Source organism: Megalobrama amblycephala, linkage group LG21 (genome assembly GCF_018812025.1).
Source record: "Megalobrama amblycephala isolate DHTTF-2021 linkage group LG21, ASM1881202v1, whole genome shotgun sequence".
Taxonomy (NCBI): domain Eukaryota; kingdom Metazoa; phylum Chordata; class Actinopteri; order Cypriniformes; family Xenocyprididae; genus Megalobrama; species Megalobrama amblycephala.
Window position 1 is genome coordinate 12,735,430 of NC_063064.1, and position 27,068 is coordinate 12,762,497.

The 27,068-nt window shown below is 41.0% G+C and overlaps 1 protein-coding gene across 2 annotated transcripts in view; it reads right to left on the reverse strand.

Moving 5' to 3' along the window:
- tafa4b (TAFA chemokine like family member 4b) overlaps positions 1 to 27,068 on the reverse strand; it is a 68,275-nt gene that overhangs the window by 11,985 nt on the left and 29,222 nt on the right. For both annotated transcript variants that reach the window (XM_048173198.1, XM_048173199.1), the window contains exon 4: positions 9,624 to 9,779. In XM_048173198.1, the coding sequence (XP_048029155.1) occupies positions 9,624 to 9,779 (156 nt within the window). The remainder of the gene's footprint in view (positions 1 to 9,623; positions 9,780 to 27,068) is intronic.

The window sequence follows — 27,068 nt, forward strand, 5'->3', positions numbered from 1 at the left end:
TTAGTACCTTTCTGGACCTTGAGAGGTTCAGTGGCTTTGCTCTCAATAGAGGCCTCATTGAGCTTCGGATTTCATCAAAAATATCTTAATTTGTCTTCTGAAGATGAACGAAGGTCTTACGGGTGTGAAACGACATGAGGGTGAGTAATAAATGACATTATTTTCATTTTTGGGTGAACTAACCCTTTAATTTCTAAATGAATTTTGAAGCCTAAATATAGTAGGCAAAAGTAAAAAGCTAAATGTAGGCTATTAATGAACTACACTATGGTCACATGACTTTAGCGTCACCACTTCTGACAACTCTTTTAGAGTTTATTAAAAATAAAAAATAAAGAACATTTTCCCTGATAGTTTGAGTTAGAATAGTGTGCATGAGCACTATTATAAAATTATTATTAACGAGGCTGCAAAAGCAGACTAGTGATGAGTTTACCGGTTCGCCATATTGCTGCCCTTAGGAGAGATAATTAGGAAGCATGGTGTTAGTTTTCACTGCTACGCTGATGATACTCAGCTCTATATTTCCTCGCGCCCTGACGAAACCTACAAATTCACAAAACTAACAGAATGCATAGCTGACATTAAAAACTGGATGACAAGAAATTTCTTATTATTAAATTCAGAAAAAACTGATATCCTAATCTTTGGACCAAAAACTTCCTCACGAAAAAACCTTGAATACTCTCTAACACTTGACGGGTGCTCCATTAAACCTTCGTCCTCAGTTAGGAACCTGGGTGTGCTCTTCGATACCAATCTTTCATTTGAAAGTCATGTTTCTAGTATCTGTAAAACCGCCTTCTTCCATCTAAAAAATATATCTAAATTACGACATATGCTCTCAATGACAAATGCGGAACAGTTGGTTCATGCATTCATGACCTCAAGACTAGATTATTGTAACGCTCTACTGGGTGGTTGTTCTGCTCGGCTTTTAAACTGACTACAGTTGGTCCAAAATGCGGCAGCTAGAGTTCTTACTAGAACCAGAAAGTATGACCATATTAGACCAGTTCTGTCAACATTACATTGGCTCCCTATTAAACATCGTATAGATTTTAAAATCTTGCTACTTACTTATAAAGCTCTAAATGGTTTAGCTCCCCAGTACCTAAGTGAGCTCTTAATGCATTATAGTCCTTCACGTTTATTGCGATCTCAGAATTCAGGCCAGTTGATAATACCCAGAATATCAAAATCAACTGAAGGCGGCAGATCCTTTTCCTATTTAGCACCTAAACTCTGGAACAATCTTCCTAGCATTGTTCGGGAAGCAGACACACTCTGTCAGTTTAAATCTAGACTAAAAACACATCTCTTTGCTCTTGCATACACATAACACATTATCAATACATTAACATTTTTCAAATCCGTTAAAGGATTGTTACGCTGCAATAATTAGGTCGTCTGGAACCGAGAACATTTCCTATAACACTAGATATACCTGAACATCAGAATAAGAATGGCATCTACGCTAATATCTGTCTCTCTGCTTATCCTGAGGTTTGCCGGGTGCTGGATCCAGGCCGTATCCAGATCAGATGGAGAACCTGTGTCTGGACCTGACTACAACGTAGCCCAGGAGACAATGGGCCTACAGATCCAGTTCTGGCTGCATCTATAATTCAGATTTTAATCCCCGTATCCGCTTACATATATTTATATATAATCTATTTTTAATCTCTATAATAAAAATGTATAATTCAGATTTTGATCTCCATATCCATTTACATATATTATATATATCTTCCAAGGGTTTTTTTCCCTCCTAGGACTTTTTTCCCAGTGTTAGCACGCTGGGTTTTTCTCCTAGGGGGTTTTTTCCACCCCTGGGAGTCAGCCGACATTGGCTTAATGTAGCACCATCTTGTATATGTTACATATTACCACGTTTGTTTGTACAGCTTATTTTTAACCACTTCCCTTTTTTCTGTGCTTCTAATATGTAAAGCTGCTTTGAAACAATTACCAATTGTAAAAGCGCTATATAAATAAATTTGACTTGACTTGACTTGACTATTGAAATGCAACATCCCAACTGCCTCTGTAGCCCCATTTAGCCACTTGTTAGCAAACAGCTTTTTTGAAGACAAGTAAAAGCTTAAAAAAAATCACAAGAATAAAACATATCTTGAGCTTATCTCAGGCATTTGACCAAAATGCATTCAAAACAAAGCATTGACTTCAGCACAGTGGAACCGGAATAGCTAAAATGCTAACACATGCTAAAATGCTAACAAAAATGTCACCCTAGTGGCACTCTATTGTTGTAATTCCATTTTTTTACACTTATAGGACAGAAATTACACACTACAAATGTAACTATGTTTCTAGACTTCAGCTTGTAATGAATGAATCAAGCTAACAAAGAATACATTTATACAAAGAATTCGAGTAAACAAAAAAAAGTTCACAAATATACACATTTGCACAGCTCAAGTGAATTTTGCAGTAGGCATACCTAAGATTAATGGGACTGCTAAACAATAAAGTATATCTGTACATGCATATGTGTGTGCATTCCAACTAGATAACACACCTCACATTGTGGTTATGCGCCAGAGACTCAAAACTCCCTATTATCAATCCAAATCCATTTATACCCGTCTATTAGATTACCCAGCACTGTCTCAGCAGCACAATGCTTGAAATGACCTAATTTACAACACTATCAGCTTAGCTACAGATTCTGCCTTTGACACACATTAATGCAGTGTATTAATTCAGTATCAGTCTCTGCAAGCTAACAGCACATTTGTCTCCTTAAGGATATGCCAGAAGAGAAGCACAGGAAACACACCTGACCCCAACGACCTATTTATTAAACAGCAGGCATTTCAGCTCACGAATTCGACACGCAACTCGCTGTGCATCAATAAAGTCACCATGGGTTTTCTTCACATCTGCCACTGCATAAAATCTTACATTGGCACATGACATGGAATAAGATACATGCTGGTTGTAAATGACACATAAGATATGTCATTCACTTTTGCATGTTTCTAATCTATTCCGTGCAAAGACTAATAAAACTATTCACCGTTTAAACTGATGTTTATACAAGGACACAGCAATAACAAATGGAATCAATGCAGAAAATTGGGCTAGAGTACAAAAAACCTGAAAGTAATTATGTTAAAGGACATTTTATTGGCTGAATTGATAAAAAGTTACAAAGCCAAATTAAATTTGCTGACCAAACTAGTTGATTAAGTGTACTAAGCTTGTTTGTCACATTTCTTTTTCGTTTTCTATCTATCTATCTATCTATCTATCTATCTATCTATCTATCTATCTATCTATCTATCTATCTATCTATCTATCACAAAATAAACCCAGACTTATGTTTGAATCATTGAGCTTTCTGTGGACAAAATGTCTAGATGATCTAAGTACTTGACTTATTAGACAGGGCCTTGAAGTTCCTGGATGTGTGGCTGAGTGCTGATACCCAAATCACAGATGGCAGAAGCTCAGAGGGGCTCCCCTCAAGCCCGAAATCCTGGGCACACAGGGCAGAAAGAGAGGCCCTCATGCAGAGTAAAGCAGATCTCCCCAACAGAGCGCCAAAGGGAATCTCTCTCCACCTTCCCTTCGCTGCTTCTAATGAGATTTTAATGGGCAGGTCGGCAGAGGCCTGCAGAGACTCAAGAGCTCACAGAGGAGTGACTAGAGATACGGTCCCAGCCAGAACAGAGTACCGAAGGACCAATACGTCAGACGGCAGAGATATTTAATCCCTAATTTATTACATTCTCACTGAATGAGATTTAAAGTCCAAGTTCTCAGTACATCATTGATCGAATTCTGATCCTAGTTGATTTGCCATAAGAAGGTATAGTTCAAATCTCATCCTCTGAAGGTTTCAATGAAGTTTCTTTCAGCTCTTCTAAGGCTCCTTTGTGGCTTTTCACTGATGCTTTAATGATATGTGAATGGGTAAAGTGCCCTCTAATGGCCAAACAGAGAAACAACACAATACAAATCTAATACAGCACAGGAAATCAATCTCCTGCAGTATATTACATGAAAGTCACAATTATTTCTATCACATATCTCTCTCTCGCTCTCTCTTTAACACTGTATTTAAAAAATACTGTATAGTGTGCAAAGTGACATTTGCAGGACAAAAACCTCTGAGATTTAGATTTTTGCATGAGAACAATTAAAAATGCAGTTTGCTAAGTTACTGTACATGCTAGATAAACTGCAGCCAAATTCATCAGCTAATCATTTGATAGTAAACCTTAAGGTAGCTGCTTACAAAAATAACTAAATGCACAATCATTCAAAAGTTTGGGGTACTTTTTAAAAGAAGTCTCTTATGCTTACCAAGGTTGTGTTTATTTGATTATAGATACAGTTAAAACAGTAATCTTTAGACATATTATTACCATTTAAAATGAATGTTTTCTATTTCATTTTATTTAAAATGTAATTTATTCCCGTGATGGTAAAGCTGAATTTTCAGCATCATTACTCCAGTCTTCAGTGTCACATGATCCTTCAGAAATCATTCTAATATGCTGATTTTGCTGCTCAATAAACATTTTTAAATAATGTTCACGTTTTGCAGCTTAAAGGGTTAGTTCACCAAAAAATGAAAATCCTGTCATTAATTACTCACCCTCATGTCGTTCCACACCTGTAAGACCTTCGTTCATCTTCAGAACATAAATTAAGATATTTTTGATGAAATCCAAGAGGTTTTTTATCCCCCATAGACAGCTATTTAAAGGTGCCATCAAACGTTTTTTTACAAGATGTAATATAAGTCTAAGGTGTCCTCTGAATGTGTCTGTGTAGTTTCAGCTCAAAATACCCCATAGATTTTTTTTAATTCATTTTTTTAACTGCCTATTTTGGGGCATAATTAGAAATGCGCCGATTCATGTTGCGGCCCCTTTAAATGCTCCCTGCCCCCGGAGCTCGCGCTTGTCTTAAACAATGCATAAACAAAGTTTTCACTGCTAATATAACCCTCAAAACGGATCTTTACAATGTGTTCGTCATGCATACTGCATGTATGCATCGGATTATGTGAGTATTGTATTTATTTGGATGATTACATTTGATTCTGAATGAATTTGAGGCTGTGATCCGTGGCTAACGGCTAATGCTACACTGTTGGAGAGATGTATAAAGAATGAAGTTGTGTTTATGAATTATACAGACTGCAAGTGTTTAATAATGAAAATAGTGATGGCTCTTGTCTCCGTGAATACAGTAAGAAACGATGGTAACTTTAACCACATTTAACAGTACATTAGCAACATGCTAACGAAACATTTAGAAAGACAGTTTACAAATATCACTAAAAATATCATGTTATCATGGATCATGTCAGTTATTATCGCTCCATCTGCCATTTTTCGCTATTGTTCTTGCTTGCTTACCTAGTCTGATGATTCAGCTGTGCACATCCAGACGTCCTGCCCTTGTCTAATGCTTTGAACATGGGCTGGCATATGCAAATATTGGGGGCGTACACCCCAACTGTTACATAACAGTCGGTGTTATGTTGAGATTCGCCTGCTCTTCGGAGGTCTTTTAAACAAATGAGATTTATAAGAAGGAGGAAACAATGGAGTTTGAGACTCACTGTATGTCATTTCCATGTACTGAACTCTTGTTATTTAACTATGCCAATATAAATTCAATTTTTAATTCTAGGGCACCTTTAACCACCACTTTCAAGGTCCAGAAAGGTACTAAAGACATCGTTAAAATAGTCCATGTGACTGCAGTGGTTCAACCTTAATTTTTAATTTTTTGTTTTTGTGCGCAAAAACTTGATATTGTTGAATAAACAACATGAGGGTAATTAGCGTAGTGTTAGATGAGTAATTAATGACAGAATTTTCATTTTTGGGTGAACTAACCCTTTAATATGTGTTTTTTTCTTTCATTTTTGCTTTACACACATGAGAACTGTAGCACAGAACTGAAGTCATATAATGTGACTTAAAGCAGTTTATCATGCTACACCACTACTTGTTGGAAAAATTGCTTCTTTCTGGAAAAGCTCCACAATTGCTAAGCTACTGACACGCTACTGAAAAATGTAGTTAGTCATGTCACTACTTCTAGTTAGCTACTCCCCAACTGTGCGCTGAGTATTAGATATTTATGAAGCTTCAGAAGAGGAGAATATGTTCTTGTGTGACCTCCCTCTCTAGGGCCGTGTGTTCCTGAGGGAGAAGGTGAGACTGATAGTCTGAGGGATCTAGAGATCGAGCAGTGTTGATAGAGGAAAATGACCCTCCCCGCTCTCTCCTTCACTGCAAAAAACACAGGTCAATCATACTGACTCTCTCTTATATAGCACAAAGCCTACATGACCTCTGATGTGAGCTCACACACTGCCTCTCCAACTCTCTTTCTGTCATTCTACGTATACCAGTAGTTTTAAAAGAAAACGAAAAAGAAACTCCATTTTGTTCCACATACATACATGCATATAATAACATACTATACAATATTATAAACTATCAATGCGTATATATATATATATATATATATATATATATATATATATATATATATATATATATATATATATATGTATGTATATAGCATTTCACCACCAAATCAGTATTTGAATGATGTCTGAAGGATCATGTGACACTGAAGACTAGAGTAATAATGCTGAAAATTCAGCTTTAGCATTAATAATAGTAAAAGTAATTATATTTTACAGTGTTACTGATATCTATATATTTAAATATATTATTTGTCTTGTTAATTGGCCGAATAATGAATGGATTCATTCAAATTATTTAATCAAAGTATGAAATTTAGACAATTAATCAACATCCCAACCATTTATCCCTATGTTTGTGTATTTTATCCTTTTTATAGTTTTGCTTGTCTTACTCTCAGTTACATCAGATTCCTTGTGCCTCCATAATACAGTCCTGTAGCCTTGAATCTGTGGAAAATACAAAATGTGCATAGGACCCATTTTTGTCATTACATGAACTATAGTCAAAGAGAGCCATGAAAGTCATAACATGGAATACCTCCCCTGGTGCAGCCCTCCCTACTTTCTATTGGGGTCTTTTGTCTCGGGTGTCAAAGAAGACAAAGAAGAAAAATGGCTGCCAGCATTCGCCCTCTTGCCTTCATAACTAAAGAGCGTACGGCATGACCGAAGGGACACATTTAAACCTCCTTCATCACCCAAACTACACTCTCTTGTCCTAAACCTTTTGCTAATAGAGAAGAGATGGAGCGGAGGACAGTGTAGTCACATTTGTCACACGGATAACGCCTATGATATCAAAATACACCTAATATTTATCAAAATCAGGTCACAGGAGACATTAATATTAGCTATAAATGTACCTTGTCTGTGCTTATCACATATGAACGGATCACCAGAGATGGATGACAATACCAAGGTACAGAAAATTGAACCATTGTATTATTCACTGTATTATTGTTATTGCTTTTGTATATTTATTATGTGTATGGCCATATAGAAAGTGTGGATGAACTTTATTTTTAACGAAGTTTCAGTCAGATCGCGTCAGTAAGACACTATTCATTTGTTCGCTTCATTTTACTGCGCAAGACAGTTTGACGCAGGCTTTTCAGAGAGACTGAAAATAAAAGATGATGCAATGCAGACTACACTGGATTCGACAGTAATGTCGCAACATACAAGTGTAAATAACATTGTTTTTATCATGCGTCACTATTACTTTGTGTGATACAGATTGTTTGATGTGCGCTGAGTATAGGCTACTTTAGAGCAGTCAGTGTGATAGTTGTGATTTGCTGTTCTTGCCTTTGCTCCGGAATTTATGGAGTTAATGCATTTGATTATCAGATACGGATGAAATTTTCATTTTATTTAAAACCAAGCGGCAACCTCCCCCAGTCTCTCGTGAAGCCATTACAGAAGTGACTTAAACTGCGATTCATCGACTGGCCGCTAGGGACAGGCTCCAAAAGAGAGCAGAATCTCATTGAGTCCCATGTTAAATTGGCCAAGTTTACAGCAGAAAAAAACATGATTACAAGTTGGTTCAAATTGTGGTTTTGGTCTATACTGCTAATTTTGCCTTTCATGACAACTGTGAGGGGGGTGAATTTTTTTCTAACTCATTCTTTTAAATTATATTAAGCCTTAAAGTTCTGCATAATTAAGGGCGTGGTCACTTGAGTGACAGGTAGATGCCGCTGCTCTCTGTGAGCCGTCACTTTATCTCAGCTAATTCCAGCCGCTGAATTTGGCATCTCAGCCGTATTTGTGCTCGATTATTTTATACAATTATAAAATATGGCTTGCTGCATAATATTCGAGACTGATGTGTGTCTGTGTAGATGTGCATGCATGCGGAAGAAACAGAACACACATTGTTGGATCGTGGCATTGGCTAAAAGTTTTGTTTGAGATTTACTACAATGACAATACCAGGAGGATATACAACTCTGACAGCACTGCTTGGATATTATAACTGAAACTGCTGCACTATTTTGAAAAAATATACTTTGGACACGGGCTCATTTGTTTGTTAGATACGATCGTATACAGTTTTACAACATAAACGCTGCTCAGATTGCATTATTTCTTGAAGAATGATGACAGAGAGCAGATCATTCAGAAGAAATGTTATGCAAACAATGGATAATATATCAATATTTCATGGACAAAAAGTACTGTTTTTTGTTTTGCAATGGACTTTTATATTTTACCCAAGTGCCACAGATTGGATTCATCTCGCGATCTCTATTATAAAGGTATGAAGTCCCATTTTGATTTTCCATGTTGTTATTTGCACACCCAACTCAAATTACTGGTGTTGGAGCATCTATATCTTAAAAAAAAACACCGTAGATTGACAGTAAACCTTTAGAACTTTCTGATGATAAAACTTCATTTTTATCTTTTATCAATAATCTTCATTAATATTTTAGATCGTTTCTTAGATAGATATATAGCTCCTTTGCTTGCTAACATGGTCACGTCGAGCTAGGCGGGCGTGGTTTCAGCAACCAGCCACATCAGCTCAAACCACCTCCCGCCTCTTTGCCCATTTTCAATTATCCGGGAGTGACGTGCGGTGACGCGCAGCTAAGATGGCCGCGGCCTCATTTACGCGTCAAAACTGCTGTTCAGAAATCTATGGGTGACGTCACGGACACTACGTCCATATTTTTTTTACAGTCTATAGATGCATGTATACGTTTTTCACTTAATCGAAAAGGATATACTAGGAATAGTCTATAGGTATGACAGTGTGACAAACAATGGTACATTCATTTATAATTCCATTTACACAAAACACCGTAAGTCATCTTTTGTCAATTATAACTGTTTTAACTCCAAGTACTTACTTATTTTTATATGCAAAATTGTTACCCAATCATAGCAGTGGGCATTTACTTCCAAGTCTTGAATGTGTCACGCCCATCAAATGGAGTGTTTGAAAGAAAGGGTCAAAAACAGGATAGAAAATGGCTAATTACTTCTAAGTTAGGATGTTTTTTGATGTAAAAATCTTTATAAGTGGACCTCAGAGAACATTATAAATACAATGCAGTTCATAACCCCTTTAAATTTATTGTAAAACAATCTCCTAAATGAATATCCACAGATGAAGAGCGCTTACCCTCCACACAAGATGGCTGCGCACGAGTCGTGCCGGCCACCTGACCTGGGAAACAGGAGCACTTGACGGTCTGTGAACGTTCCTCAATCTTGTTCTTATTACAGCACCGGTGGATGGCCACCACCTCACAGGTTCCCTGCTTCACCTGGTACGAAGCTGCAGAAAAGATAAAAAAAAGATACTTTCTATCTACTTTTCACTAATGTTTGTCATAACAATATATGCACAGAAACCAGATCAAATTTTGCTTAGAGCAAATATCAATACATGCTGCTTTTCTGTTTCCTAGCTAGAGGAACTGCAACATTAGCATGTAAAGTCTATTCTAGCAGTTAGCAGAGCAAGAGCGTGAGAGATCAAAAGAGAAAATGTCAACTTTATTCAATTTTAGATGTAAATAAAGTTATTTAAAGGTTTTCTTATGGATTTAACCCTAACCATTAATAACAATAACCCACCCAATATAAGAAACAGCATCTATATTAAATGAGAGTGGCAGCATCTAAGCATCTAAAGGGCTCTGAAGTCCTTGTTTTCTCTCTTTCCCTCTCCCCCTAGCAGTACATAATGAACACAGAGCTCTATTCTTCTGTTCGGAGTGAAAAAATAAATCATTTAAGCAAGCATTGGATTTTATTTTACAGCCAGTCTAACATGAGTGCTCAATTACAGCCAAGATTTGTCTCCAAGAAACACAGGCTCCTCTATGCTGTGAGGTGTGTGAGTATCGAGTAATGTTTCAATGTCGCTGCAATGTGGTAATATGAATTGCCAAAATGCATTATGACATGGTTAAAGCTGCTATATAACAGGTGGCTGTGGAAAATAACATATCCAAATGATTTAAATCACAGTGTAGATGAAGTTTTCAAACACCATTAGCATTCCTTAAATACAAAAGTGACTAGTCAGTCTGGGTTTACTGATATATTTATATGTGGCATAACCATCTGTCCTGCTGTCACGAGAAAGAGCAAGCAGGTAACATGGATTTGAGGTGAACATTTATGAGTCGCTTCCTTCTCTTGGGACATTGCTAGCCAACATTCATTACAGAACAGAATAAGGGCCATTATCAAAAACTGTTTTTATAATGCTAGACTTGTGCATATTTACATAGAAACAAATGGAAAAGCAATGCAGTGGAACACAAAACTGCATTCTGTATAAGGCCCCTAAGGTCAGATATTTAATAAAAGGTGATGAGAATGACCAGAAAGGCCTGGAAATACATTAAAAACACATTCCAGTGACACATCATGTCTTTAATACAAAACAGTAAGAAAAGCAAGAAAGGTCATGCAATATATTGCCTCTTACGAAGTTACTAACAAATTTAGAAATTACTCTTGCGATGTGATATGCATTCAAGTGATTTTAAGCTGAAATGGATGTCTTGAGATGTCTTTTTTTCCACTGGTAACACTTTAGACATTCTACTAACCAGCGTTGGGGAAAGTTACTTTTAAAAAGCAATACATTACAGTATTGCGTTACTCTCTAAAACAGTAACTAATTGCATTACTTGGTTACCTTTTATGGAAAGGAATGCCTTACGTTACTTTTGCGTTACTCTTTCTAATATGGGCTGGGTTGTTTGTTTGTTTTTATAACAACAAAAATGTTCTATTTTGGGCAAATGTAAAGGGCCTTTCACACCAAAAGTGAAATGAATAAGCCTCAGGCTGAGGGAAATGCACATTCACGCCAGTACAGTACAGGCCGCAGTTCAAACAAACAAGCCTTTGCTGCCATTCTGGAATAGGAACCAGGAGAAGTAGTAAATGTATGCTCACATTAAGTCTAGAACTAGTCTAGAATAACCATGTTCACACAGCGCACACAACACCTCTGCACTTACTCCTGATTTCCCTCAACATTTAGACAGGAGAGCTGTCAGTCAGTAAATGGGAAAACTAGGTAACTTGAGTTACTTTTTGAAAAAATAACTCAGATATTTTTTGTAAATGTTAAAGTAATGCATTACTTTACTAGTTACTTGAAAAAAGTAATCTAACTGTAAGTAACTTTGCAACTACATGCCAACAGATAAGGGCAGATGTCTAACTGTGACTATGACTGACACCACGGGGCCTCACGTCGGATCCTGCACGGGTATAGGGATATAATGAATGATGGATGCTGTGCCTCTGTATTCTGGAGATGAGGGGGTGGGGGATCTTTTTGGAAAGAGAGGCACATATCTGAAAAATGTTTGTGATATGTTATTTTGTGATTTGTGGTATGGGATTTTGTATCTGAAGCAATACAGTGTTCATGTTGTTAAAGGGTTAGTTCACCCAAAAATGAAAATTCTGTCATTTATTACTCACCCTCATGCCGTTCCACACCCGAAAGACCTTCGTTAATCTTCAGAACACAAATTAAGATTATTTTAGTTGAAATCCGATGGCTCCGTGAGGCCTCCATGGGAAGCAATGTCACTTCCTCTCTCAAGATCCATAAAGGTACTAAAAACATATTTAAATCGGTTCATGTGAGTACAGTGGTTCAATATTAATATTATAAAGCGACGAGAATATTTTTGGAGCACCAAAAAATAACAAAATAACGACTTATTTAGTGATGGCCGATTTCAAAACACTGCTTCATGAAGCATCGGAGTATAAATGAATCAGTGTGTCGAATCATGATTCAGATCGCGTGTCAAACTGCCAACGGCTGAAATCACGTGACTTTGGCACTCCGAACAGCAGATTCGACACACTGATTCATTATGCTCCGATGCTTCCTGAAGCAGTGTTTTGAAATCGGCCATCACTAAATAAGTCATTATTTTGTTATTTTTGGCGCTCCAAAAATATTCTCGTCGCTTTATAATATTAATATTGAACCACTGTACTCACATGAACTGATTTAAATATGTTTTTAGTACCTTTATGGATCTTGAGAGAGGAAGTGACATTGCTTCTTATGGAGGCCTCATGGAGCCATCGGATTTCAACTAAAATATCTTAGTGTTTCTTTGTGTTCCGAAGATTAACGAAGGTCTTACGGGTGTGGAACGGCATGAGGGTAAGTAATAAATGACAGAATTTTCATTTTTGGGTGAACTAACCCTTTAAGCTAAAACTAAAACTATTGAAGAATCATTTTGGTAAATATCTAGTTCTGTCATGAAACTTTAGATGGCACAGGCTGAGAGGTCCTTAACTCAATTTGGTAGCGATCACGTTGTTATCTACATAGCACAGCTGATTGGTTGCTGCTGCATTAGTGGCCAATGAGCAGCGGCTCAACATTCAAATACTGGTAGTGTTTGCTGTTAGCAATCTGCAGGGCGTTTCCAGAAACCCTCCACCTTCCCCAGCTCCACCTGTATAGATATGCTACGGGGGGTTATTTCATGTATGTTATATGTGCAGCAGCAGCAGCATGTCTTACATGCTCACAGCTATGTGTGTGAATGTATTGGCAGTAGCAAGTCTCGGTACTTGCTCTACAGCAGCAGAAGTGCAGCAGATCAATTCCACCAAAAACAAATACATTAACATTGCCGTATTACCATGCCAATCTCTCTGAGATTTCATGACAGAACTGAATTAAAGCTGAAAAAATAAAATGTAAATATTAGATGAAATACTTAAACTTTAAAAAAAAAAAAAAAATGTTGCCGTGTTTTATTTTGTTGTTTGTTTGTTTGATTTTTATGTTTCTAAGTGAAATGCAATGCAATAAAGAATTATAACTAATATGAAATCCTGTAAATCTTTTAATGTACACACGATCTAAATCAGATGTGGTGGCTCCGCACACACAAATACACAGAACAACATGGTGGTTTCCATTTCATCAGGCTGTGAACTCCCTCTCCCGCTATGATGTGGAGTTTGTTTGACAGCTTCCTCCTGGGAAAGGTAGTGCTCCTCAGCTTAGAAAGGCCTCATTCTTTCTGCTCTTCTTTCTCTTTCCATTTTCTCCTGTACTCACCTCTCTCCCCTCTCCCCTTGAGGCTCCACGTGTCGCCACATTACCCCCCTCACCCTGTCCTCTCTGTCCAACATGGACCCTGCCGAGTGGGCTTTAATTAGAGGAAGCGTGTTGAGTCCAGGGGGCGAATGCTTACAGGCTGGATGCCCGTGTGCGTGCCACTCGAGGGCCCGATGCGCTCCGTCTCTGTCAGCCCCGACATCGCTGGATAAACAACAGATAAGGGCAGATCTCTAACTGTGACTATGACTGACACCACGGGGCCTCACGTCGGATGCTGCATGGGTATTGGAGAGATAATGAATGATGGATGCTGCGCCTCTATATTCTGGAGATGAGGGGGTGGGGGATCTTTTTGGAACGAGAGGCACATGTATGAATTTTATCTGAAAAAGTGTTTGTGATATGTGAGTTTGAATCTGAAGCATTACAGTGTTCATGTTGTTAAGCTTAAACTAAAACTTATTGAAACAACATTTTGGTAACTGAAATAAAACTGAAAAAAATAAAAAGTAAATATTAGATGAAAACACTTAACTTAAAAAAAAATTAACGAAAATTAATAAAGTTGCCTTGTTTTGTTTTGTTGTTTGTGTGGGGTTTTTTAGATGACAAGTTTTTCAAGTTACTGTTATTCAGATCAGTGGATTCTGGGTTCATTAAAGCAGTGATCTCAAATAGTTTGGGTTCAGGACCCAGATTTTTCTTTGGACATTGACCCACACAAAACTCACTGTAACCAAAGTGAACATCGGCTAAAGGTATGGGTTATATAATTGCTTTTTTACTTTATACTTGTAAATGTGTCCTTGGTTTTCAAGAACGAGGGTAGGTCATGCAACCTGTCCACTTCTTTTAAATGAATTTGCACCAAAATACCATAGTTTGACTGGATTACAACATTTCACGTCAAAAGCAAAAGATTATCCCTTGTTAAAGTCAATTTATCAGAATTCTTGTATCTCAAGCAGTCTGCAAAACATACATTATGGTTCAATAATAAGAATATTGATAATAATAAGAAATGTTTCTTGAGCACCAAATCAGCATATTACAGAGCCCCTAAAGAGAAATGGTGATGAAATAAATATGAGATGGGAGGAAACAATAATTTTGCATTAATCAAGAAACTGTGCTCTTGCAAAATGTTTGTGTTCCCCCCAGAAACTTTGCATTCTAATATGCCATGGAGCTCCTAAAGGGACATGGTGAAGAGAAAAAAAAAAGCATGTGATGGGAGGAAAAATTATATGTCAATGGTTTTGCATTGAGATATAAAATAAACTTGATGTGATTCATATTTGTCAGTCATACATAAATGAAATAGGTAAGATTTATGTAATAGTATGCAGATAAATGCCCAGGTTAAATTAACACTGCTTAGTGTTCATGTGTGCGCGCACTGCTGAGTTAAAGTACCATTGAAGTAGTAAATGTAGGAGTAAATGAGATCATTAAGTGATGACTGAACATTAATGATGAACACCTGCTGTTAACAAGCAGAATCACTGAAGGAAAGAGAAATATAAGAACTACAACTAGTTCAGTTACAGCCTTTGATGAAATCAACTGAAGATAAAAGAAGACATTAAAGGTGCTACTGAGGATCTTTTCGTCGACTGAGAAACCAAAGACTGTTACTGAGTTTTTGAAATGAGCGCATGCGTAAGAACAACCCCCCTCCTTCACAGCTCATTTCGAGGGAACGCCTCCCAAAACTCGTGCACGAGTATTGGAACACGAGTGTTTACCACCGGCATTCGCTGTGTCGTGTTAATGGATTCATTATGTCGGACTCACCGCGGGTAACTCATAATCTGCAGTTGTTATTCCTGTCTCCTGACAAAAACATTGCATGTGGCGCCTGTAGAGTGTGGAAAGTTACTGGAGCGCGCAGCCGCGCAGGTCTCGCACAAGGAACATCATGGCAGTGATTGACAAGCCAGAGGGCCAATCGTTTACGCGATGATCACGTAAACGATTGGCTGATGTTTTTAAGGCCCTACCTCATGCACAGATGATGTATATTAATATTATTCCTTTCAGTGCACCTAATAAATAGTCTTTTATCAGTTAAGTAAGTAAAGACAGTTTCAAGTAATATTGCAAAAATGTATAAAACAAAACATCCTCTTTAGCACCTTTAAATCTCTTAAGATCTGATTAAACAACTAGGAAAAACTCTACAAAACATTACCAGCTTCACTCATTACTAACTAGACTGACTTTATTTCTGTCATATGTCTACAGAAGTTCTTAGTGAAGTTCCTAAATGTCATTTATGGAGGAGCGAGCCCATCTAATCTTCCAATCAACAGCCAGCTGCTTACCTCTCTTCAGTCTCAGCTGTTCCAGCATCCCTCCACCTCCCCAAACACCACCTTCATCTCAGGTACCTTGCCCTATGTAATCATATCCTATATTTATTCACTGGGGTGGTGTATCAGAGCTTGAGTTGAAGCTGCTTCATTGAGCCTCTCCTCAGTGGACAGCAAGCCAAATTAGCTAACCTAATACCCTAAAGATTATATGGGCAAACAAACTCATTAATGAGAATTAACAGAGGTTTAGATGATGATTTATTGAGATTCATTTGAAGTTACCATCTTTGAGGTCAGTGTTGGCTTTAATTGGGCTCTTGACATTATTGCATCCGTTGTTCTCTGGCCGCTGTAACTGAGTGTTTATAAAACACATTTGTTATGGTATAAATGTTGAGAGAACGTATGATCAAGTGCTGATGGTTAAGTGTTGACCAAATAATTAACCAGATAATAAAAAGTACCTATATCAAATAAGTCACTTATATTTAAGAGTGCAGAATGGTTAAATGTGATTTCAAGTGTATTCTGTGAACATTTGAATAAGGAATATAAAACATTTGTGCTTCTATATATATATATATATATATATATATATATAGATGTCAACTTCCAGTCTGCACATGCATGTGTGTATGTGGGTTGTGTGTGCCTTGTTAGTGTGCATAAAAGCAAGAGGTTGGAGGCTCAGCACTCATGGGAAGACACTCCATCACCACCAAACCCCAAAAAACAAAGGCCATACTGCCTCCTACTGGCATAATAGGGTCACAGGAAAGACATGAGCACTAAGAGCACTATGAGCACTATTCCTTATTAAGTAGCTTGTTCGCTTGCTTCCTATGGTACATTAGCGTGCATAACAACCCATTATCTGCCATTAACAGTCATGTAAAGTTAAACTGATGAGCAATTCCCTGGATTTAACAACATACTGTGCAGAGAAACCATGCAGCCAACAAGAGGATGAAGGTCTCACACTATCACTCATATCTTACACCTTTCTCACACACAGGCAGGCGCCACATCTTGAACACTCAGGCAACTTCATCTGACACATCTTCGGCCCTGGGGACTACACCAACCAACAAGCCACAAAAATGAGATCTCAGAGAGTGGAAAAGATTGCTTGTAAACTTGCCATTATAAGCTAATAACGACCAAACAGGCATAAAAAATTTGTGCTGTATGAACAGCTTAAATGCATCTGAATAAGCCTTTTTCTGTATGTGGCTCTTTTTACACACTTGGCAGCAGAAGTCATTTGTAAGATTCTCCGCCGCACCATTAAGCACAGTGAGCAGACTCCGGGGATAATCGTGAGATTTTTTCGTGGCTTCTCCTCCAGGACCGCAACACTGGAATTAACCGCTCAGCATTCCACCATAGCCATCTTGTTCTGGATTTTAAAGCGCTGTTATGATGGTCTCAGAGTAATAAATCTCAGATCAGCCTGAAATCAAATAAGATTTCAAGCATGGCTAACTGTCTCTATCCCTGTGGCGGACGCATCTGGGTGTCGAGCTAAACGCCATTACCTTGAGCTGATGGGGCAGCCAGGCGATTGATATATTCTGACAGCGCGAGGCGAGTGTGCCTTTGTGCGATTTATCAAGAAGCATGTCTTTCTCCTGTCAATAGCTGACTGGCATGTCAGTACCAAAAGGGCAGACATTTTGTGACTCTGAGGGAACTCGGTTGATTGCGATGACACTGAGCGCACCAAGGGTAGGGCTGTCAATGTAACGTGTTAATTTAGTGAGATTAATTATATGAAAAAATATGTTCTAAAAATAAAGCAATTAATCCTTCCCTCTGACCCATAAGTAAAATCTTTTACAGATTTTTTTACAGAAAGCAACAGCATGAGTATGGACTTTTTGTTGCTCGCTTTTTTAAAACTTTTTGGAAGCCATAAAAATGTCTATTCAATGCTTTTTGTCTGCCACAATAAAGTAATGCCTTAAAATATATATATATAATGTTAATTAATATTAAACAGTTGTACTGCTTAATATTTTTGTGGAAATTGTGATAACTTTTTCCAAGAATTCTTTAATGAATATAAAGTTTTTATAGTCTTTTGTAACATCATAAATGTCTTTACTGTCACTTTTGATCAATTTAATGCATCCATGCAGAATAAAATGATCAATTCCTTTAAAAAAAAATAAAAATCTATAGCATGCAGACAAGCTAAAATAGATCATGCAATATTATAATAATACTAAAATTGATCATTTGATGAGTAAGAGCAGTGTTTCAAAATCATAACAGCATTCATGTTCAGTTAGCACTATGCAAAAATGTTTTCTTTCTAGTAGCTGTATTGCATCTTGTTTTCAATCGATCCATCCATAGGTTTTTTCCTAATTTAAAATAAGATATTCTGTATGTGAATTTTATAAAATAACACCTCAGGTGATGATTGGTTCGGTGTTGAAGAAAGAACATGCAGTAACGGACGAAAGACTTTGTCCATGACAGAAGAAAATGTGCAGCGTGACAAAATGAAACTAACAAGCTTTCTAACAAGAACACCCGTAATGTACTACCTGAGCCCAGCTGACATGTTCCACACACCTTCATTACTCAGGCCAGGTAATAGCTCCAGGTTAGCTGTTGTTTTTAATTGGATGTGTCAAATGTCATCACAAGCTTGAACAATGTTGCATGGACGTTTGAACTTGTGTGTTTAATCTTCATGTCATGAGTATAAGAACGGCCAAGACTGGCACAGACCAAAGCACAGCTCACATAACACAAATGAGATCTCAGAGTGGGTGGCCTTTGGCTCCAGGCGACTCACTTTGACACACTACTATATGGAGGCTGAAGAAATGTGTCGAAAAATGGCCACGAATGGCTCGTGTAGGCATGCATGTTGGCGAATGTGTGTTTACTCATTAAATGCAGTGCGCATTGGGACTTTGTTGGCCTTCGGTGTTGGCTATATAAGGGCCTATTACAGCAGACAGGAACAAAGGCAGCCGCTTGCACGCTATTGTCTCTATTTACCTGCAAGCATGGACAAGCATGACAAGAAAAAGTGGTTGTTAGTTATAGTGTCTGGTTTCAGTGTCAACCATCAGTCAACGGCCCATGCCTCGTTTGGGTGAGATTCAGACCATCCATTCCCATTAGTGTCCATGTTTCCACAGGAGAACTTTACAAATGACCCATTACTGCTTCTCATTCAGACACATGAGAGGTTATTCCTGTACAGGCATTTATAGAGCTTCAGAGCCACCATGTGGCCAGAAGTGGCACTGCAATAAAGAACTTGCTTTTCTCAAGGTAAAACTGAAATGAGACAAAAGTGTAGTATATGTAATATAATAATGTACATATAGCATAATATGTTTGTATAAATATACATTTTTTATAAAGCCATATACATAAGAATATATAAAACTTTTTAATCTTCATATCTTTCAGCAGCCATTTCATCAGTCTTCACTCTTCAGTGTCACATGATGCTGATTTGGTGCCATATATATATATATATATATATATATATATATATATATATTTTTTTTTTTTTTTTTTATTATTATTATTATCACAGTTGCTTAGTATTTTTGTCGAAACCATGATACTTTTTTTCATGATCCAGGATAAATAGAAGATTCAAAAGAGCAGAATTTATTTGATATAGAAATTTTTTGTAACATTTTTACTGTCACTTTTTATCAGTTTAATGCATCCTTGCTGAATAAAAGCATTAATTCATTTGTATGATATAAAACACATTTTATAATGCATTAAAATCTTATCTATAATGTTATACAATATATAAAAATACAATATATAGTGTTTTTAGTGCTTTTTTTAATAAAAGAGATTAGAGTATGGTCGCCTGTGCAAAAACACCAGTACAAATAAATTTTTTTATTATTGTTACTAATTTTTTTTCTTTCTTTTAGTATTATTGAGGTACAAATAGTTGCACCGTGTGGCCAACCAGTGCAAAAAGTCACTCTGAAACTTTCCCTGACATAAACACTGCATAGCAAAAGGAGCAAAGAATCACAAAAGTGTTGGCAATAAAATTTTTGCCAACATTTATCTCTATTCTTTTGTTCTCCTGAATATACAATTTCACAACAAACAATTTTTTTCCCCAATTAACAAGAGTCTCCCTTGAAATTAAGGATAGGCCTAAAACCATCGATGACATCCACTTTGGTGGTATATGAAATCTGAAATCCTTCATGACCTTCACAACATACTGCCGCTGTAATTAGCACAGAGCTGATTAAAACACCTCCGTTAGAAAAGTAACCTCTTCTCCCCGTCAAAATGAAAAGTAACATCATCAGTCAGACCGGCTCGAGATGCTGGTGGCATTTCTGTCTCAGCGAAAAGGTCACCTTGCATTAGCAACAACTAAACAAAGAGAAGTCGTAATTAAAGAAAGTGTGATAATTATCTGGAGCAACACTGACATTGGGGAAGGATTTTGCATAATATGAATGATTCAGCGAAAGAGCCGGAGTCTGACCTTTTGGCATGCTAAAATATTTATGTACTGCTGGTCACTTCGTCGCCATGAGGGAAGCTTTCATGAATTATGCAAATCAGAATTAGTTAGCTCGTGGGTGTCAATTAGCGTGGGGAAGTGGACATTATTTTAGTTACCCTCGCTCTTTTTTACGAAGAGCGTACGTCTTTGTGTGTGTGTGTGTGTGTGTGTGTGTATGTGTGTACAGAGGCGCGCAGAGGTGTAAAGAGTTTATTACCTGACCATTTAAGATCATACATATTAATATAGTCATTACTAAATTGTCCCTTCACTAAAAACTCCTTACTGCAGAGGCATGAACTCTAATGAAGAGAATGACTTTGCTTCTGTCCGTTTTAATGTTACTGCAGGGCAGGAGCACTATCATATAAATATGATATGGATGCAAACGACCTGCTTTTAATCTCCTGAACAGGACAGCACTGACAATAACTGTAATTATGTGTTTATATTAGAGGTCAAGCCTTGTTAAATGTCCTTTATGAGCTGAAAAAACAAACTGATGTTGAAAGGTTCGCTGACATCCTCTGCGGTTCACACTCACTGGGTGGATGGAATCTGAGGATTTTTTATTATTATTTGCTACACAATAATTTTGGAGAACAATTTGTGGAATGGATTTAAAGATGGTGAAATGTGATTAAAAAATTATTGCACTCTTATTGGTACTGTAGCTGAAAGCATCACCAAATTAGCCAAAATATTTGGGTTATTGACGAATAAGGTTTTTAAAAGTGTAAAAAACCTAATGGAGATATAATTAATTCTGAAGTTTTATTAAGTGTTAATGAGATTATGTGGTTTTTATAATCAATTAACACTTCTTTTGTCATTTTTTACAAAGTGGACAAAATTTGTCACCAAAAAAGTCATTCGGTTTAACCAAAATTTCGGTTTTACCGAATGACACTTTTGGTTGTACCGAATTACGATATTTTCAAACAATGCTAACAGGCTGATATCTAGCTAGCAAAATGACAATCAAATATCTTATATTTAGTACAAGTTTTTAAAATTTTTTCCATGTTTTATAGCGGTTGTACCGAATGACCTGATGTTTCGGGACATGCGTATGAGCAAGTGAAAACATTAATTTTTCAAATAGTTAAAAGAGAGTTAGTTAATTTGCTTCATGACCATGTGGTCCTTTGCAGGTGTCTGAATGATGTCACATCCTGTCACATGATACTGACCGCATGACTTCATCCAAAATGGTCCCTTTATATTGGTTACTCCGAATGACATCAATGAAATTCATTTTTCCGGACATTCTTTCTCATAAGAAAGAAATGACTTCTACACATAATTTTCATACTATTTTGCACTATGTTGCTATATGATGAAAAAATCAAGCCAGAATAAAAAATATATACACTTATTACATTTTAAGAAATTTTAATCACAAATGAAATGGCTGTATTGGCCTTTGGACAGTTAAACCAAATGATCTTTTGACACTTCAAAATCTTTAAAATACCTTTATATGTAGCAAAATATAATCAAAACCTTTTGGATTCGATAAAAGAGATCTAGTTGTACAACCTTATATATAAATATATATATATATATATATATATATATATATATATATATATATATATATATATATATATTCTCACTAGGCTACTACCTTATATATATATATACTTTGGATGTCATATCTTTGTTCCCATTCAGTCGGTCACTTCGACGTACGTCGGATGACCGACGAATAGGAATCTCGCTAGAGAGGCCAATCTACTTCGAGTGTAACTAAACGAGCCAATGCACATTGGCATGCAATCATATGCATCAGCTGCTCGCCTCGCAGCGCGGGTATATAATGAGCAGCAGGTGCGTTGCATCTTCAGCTTTTCGCTTCGGAGCCGAACTACACATGGTAGTATCTACGAGCGAGTGTGAAAGGAACGAGCCAGCTCTCTCTACTGCTCTCTCGTCTGGTGCAGGTGGAACAGCACAGCAGCGGGGCCGATTCTCTCCTTTTGTTTATTTTCTTTTTTTGCCCACTGAGCAAAGAAAGCTGTGTGTCAGCTGTGAAAGCCGTTCTTACGGCTGGTACGGTGCGCTTTAAAGAGCGCTGAAAAGCTGTTTTCACGGCTGGTAAGAGCGGCATCTCCAAAGAGAGTGCACACGACAGGCTGCACATTTCCCTGTCTGTGCTGCAGCGGCTTTCCCCTGCGTGCTTCGGCACTTGAAAGAGCAGTTCCTGAAAGAGCTTACACGAGTAGTTCGCGTCTTTTTAAAGATGTCGTTCTACTTGTGTGTTTCTGGATGCGGTCGTTACCTGGCGCCTCGGGATGGTCACCAGCGCTGTATCACGTGCTTGGGCTTAAGGCACGCTGAGGCGGCGTTTGTGGACGAGTCATGCACCCATTGTGGGATGATGACCGTCGCGGAGTTGCGGTCGAGACTCCACTTCCTGCAAAGGGGTGGAGTCCCGGTCCCGGCGCCTCGTTCCAATCCTCCTCAGAGGGTTGCTTCGGGCGCTGGGACTGGTGACTTGAGGATCATGGTGAGCGCGCTTCCTTCGGGGAACCAACCCCCTAGGAACCCTCATCCCTCGTGCACTCCGCAGCCAGTAGAGCTGCCGGGGGAACGCGGTGGACCACCCCAGAGGTGTGTACCATCCGTATCCTTCGGAGCTCCCCATGACGACCAGATGTCGATCGCTGCATCGGAGGGTGAGCCTGATACTTTCGGGGATGACGATTCGGCGCAGCTGCCTCCTTCGGGAGTGACATCTGTGCCCGATTCAGACCCGGAAATGATGGCTATGCTTTCCCGGGCCGCCAACAGGGTCGGGCTCGTGTGGAATCCTCCACCGTGTCCCGAGCCCTCGCGGTTGGACGATTGGTTTCTCGGGGTGGCAAGGGCTGGTTCTCAGTCCCCCACCCCAGTGCCTTTCTTCCCGGAGGTGCATGAAGAACTCACTGGCACATGGACGGCACCTTTTACTGCCCGAAACCGTGTCGGTGGGTCCTCCTCCCTCACCACCCTTGATGGCGGAGCGGCGAAGGGTTATGCGCGCATACCCCCTGTGGAACGGGCCGTTGCTATGCAACTGTGCCCTAACTCCACCTGGCGGGGGGAGCCGTCTCTCCCTTCCCGGGCCTGTAAGCACTCGTCGGATCTTACCGGCAAGGCTTATCAGGCCTGTGGGGAAGCCGCTTCTGCCTTACACGCTATGGCGTTGTTGCAGGTCCATCAGGCCAAGGCACTGAAGGACCTACACGAGGGTGGTCATGATCCGCAAGTTCTACAAGAACTTCGTACCGCGACGGACCTCGCGCTTCGTGCGACGAAGGTTACGGCGCGGTCAGTGGGTCGTGCGATGTCCACCATGGTGGTCCAGGAACGCCATCTCTGGCTGTGTCTCGCGGACATGAGGGAAACCGACAAGGTCAGGTTTCTTAATTCCCCCGTGTCCCAGACCGGCCTCTTCGGCGACGCGGTCGAGAACTTTGCCCAACAGTTCTCGGCTGTACAAAAGCAGTCTGAGGCCATTAGTCACATCCTGCCGAGGCGGTCAGCTGCTGCACCCCCACCGCCGGCGGCACCTCAGTCTGCCCGTCGCCGAGGGCGCCCCCCTGCGGCCGCCCCCGCTCCCACGCCGCAGCAGCAGCCTCCATCCAAGCGGCGTCGTGGAGCCGGTCGCGGGCGGGGTGCCCAGCCCGTCCCGCCACCCCCTAAAAAGAAGGGTGGCAAGGCCAAGTCCAAGCGGCCCTAGGACGGGCGACCCGGAGATGGATGGGACTGCTCTTCAGGAGGTGGTGACCGCACCGCTCCTTCCCCCGGAGGAGGGCCGGGTGGAGAATCTTTTGTTTCCCCTTTTTGTTCCGCCGCTGGCCCAACGACCAGCGGTACCCAAATTTTCAATAAAAGAGCAGTTTCCTCTATCTCCGGGTCCGAAGAGGGCTCGGAGGGCAGTGGGAGGGCAAGAACCTCACCACTCTCATCCACCTCTTCTGTCGCCAGCGGACAGCAGCGAGCAGCAGGCAGACAAAACCTCGACTGCTCCCTCTGTCCACCTGTGGAAGCAGGTAAGTGTTGCACAGCACACTGTGACCCCGCTTCGGGCCGCCTCATACAGAGAGCCCCCCGGGCCGCGTCCCTGCGTTCCACCTCGCTGCCCCGCGGCGGGTACGCCGGTGGTCCCCTTGGTGCCGCTTGCTCGGTCTCTGGGAGCCTGGCTAGCGCTCCCCAGTCCGTCTCGCTGGCTCCTTCGGACCATCAGGCTCGGCTATGCGATTCAGTTCGCCCGGCGCCCCCCAAGTTCAGGGGCATCCTCTTCACTACAGTGAAAGCTGCCGATGCCCCTGTCCTGCGTGCGGAGATCGCAGTCCTACTGGCGAAGGACGCGATCGAGCCGGTCCCTCCAGCCGATATGAGGTCAGGGTTCTACAGTCCCTACTTCATTGTACCCAAGAAAAGCGGCGGGTTACGACCGATCTTGGACCTGCGTCTTTTGAATCGGAGCCTCCACAAGCTACCGTTCAAAATGCTCACGCAGAAACGCATTTTCGAATGCATCCGTCCCCGAGATTGGTTTGCAGCGATCGACCTGAAGGACGCGTACTTCCATGTTTCGATTCTTCCGCGACACAGGCCATTCCTGAGGTTCGCGTTCGAAGGTCGAGCATACCAGTACAGGGTCCTACCCTTCGGGCTCGCCCTGTCTCCCCGCGTCTTCACGAAAGTCGTGGAGGGAGCCCTTGTTCCCATGAGAGAACAGGGTGTTCGCATCCTCAACTATCTAGACGACTGGCTTATCCTGGCACAGTCTCGGGATCAGTTGTGCGAACACAGGGACTTGGTGCTCAGTCACCTCAGCCAGTTGGGGCTTCAGGTCAACTGGGAAAAGAGCAAACTCGCCCCAGTGCAGAGGATCTCTTTTCTCGGTATGGAGTTGGATTCGGTCGAACAGATAGCACGCCTCACAGAGGAACGTGCTCGGTCGGTGTTGAACTGCCTGAATACTTTCAACGGCAGGACAGCGGTCCCACTGAAATTTTTTCAGAGGCTCCTGGGGCATATGGCGGCCGCAGCGGCTGTAACACCGCTCGGTCTGCTTCATATGAGACCGCTTCAGCACTGGCTTCACGGCCGAGTCCCGAGATGGGCGTGGCTACACGGCACGTTCCGGGTGCCAATCACTCAGGAGTGCCGCCAAGCCTTCAGCCCGTGGTCGGACCCTTTGTTTCTTCGGGCAGGAGTGCCCCTAGAACAAGTGTCCCGGCATGCTGTGGTATTCACAGATGCTTCGGCCACCGGCTGGGGTGCCACGTACAACGGGCATGCAGTGTCAGGGGTTTGGACGGGACCCCATCTGCATTGGCACATCAATTGCCTCGAGTTGCTGGCAGTACGCCTTGCTCTGAGCCGCCTCAAAGGGCCGTTACGGGGCAAGCATGTACTGGTCCGTACGGACAACACTGCGACCGTTGCGTACATCAACCGTCAAGGTGGTCTACGCTCCCGTCGCATGTCGCAACTCGCCCGCCATCTCCTCCTCTGGAGTCAGAAGCATCTGAGGTCGCTTCGCGCCATTCATGTTCCCGGTGTGCTCAACCGTGTGGCCGACGAGCTGTCACGAGCTGCGCTGCCAGGAGAGTGGCGACTCCACCCCCAGGTGGTTCAGCTGATCTGGAAAGAGTTCGGAGAGGCTCAGGTAGACCTGTATGCCTCTCTAGAGACCTCCCACTGCCAGTTGTTTTACTCTCTGACCGAGGGAACACTCGGGACAGACGCACTGGCACACAGCTGGCCCCGGGGCCTGCGCAAATATGCGTTTCCCCCAGTGAGCCTACTTGCACAGACACTGTGCAAAGTCAGGGAGGACGAGGAGCAGGTCTTGCTAGTTGCGCCCTACTGGCCCAACCGGACCTGGTTCCCAGAACTCTCTCTCCTCGCGACAGCCCCTCCCTGGCCCATCCCTCTGAGGAAGGACCTTCTTTCTCAGAGACGGGGCACTCTCTGGCACCCGCGTCCAGACCTCTGGAAACTCCATGTCTGGCCCCTGGACGGGACGCGGAGGTTCTAGGTGACTTACCCCCTGAGGTACTTAACACCATCACTTCGGCACGTGCACCGTCTACAAGACGTGCTTACGCCTCGAAGTGGAACCTGTTCGTCGAGTGGTGCTCTTCTCGCCGAGAAGACCCCCGAAGATGCTCGATCGGAGTCGTGCTTTCCTTCTTGCAGCAAGGGTTGGAGCGTAGGCTGTCCCCCTCCACCCTCAAAGTCCAGACTGCTGCTATCTCCGCTTACCACGACCACATAGATGGCAAATCTGTTGGTCAGCACGACCTGGTCATCAGGTTCCTTAGGGGGGCGAGACGGTTAAATCCTCCTCGACCTCCCTCCATACCCTCTTGGGACCTCGCTCTGGTGCTAAGAGCACTCCAGATTGCTCCCTTTGAGCCTTTGCAATCAGCAGACTTAAAGATTCTGTCTATGAAGACTTTGCTGCTGGTTGCATTGGCCTCCATCAAGAGGGTAGGGGACCTGCAGTCATTTTCGGTCGACGAATCGTGCCTGGAGTTCGGTCGCCAGGCCTTACTCCGTTGAATCCTTGAGAACCGGATTTAGGCTGGGTTCCATATGTGTGACCCTACGGGGATCCCATATGCGGCTTTCCACGGTTGCTCC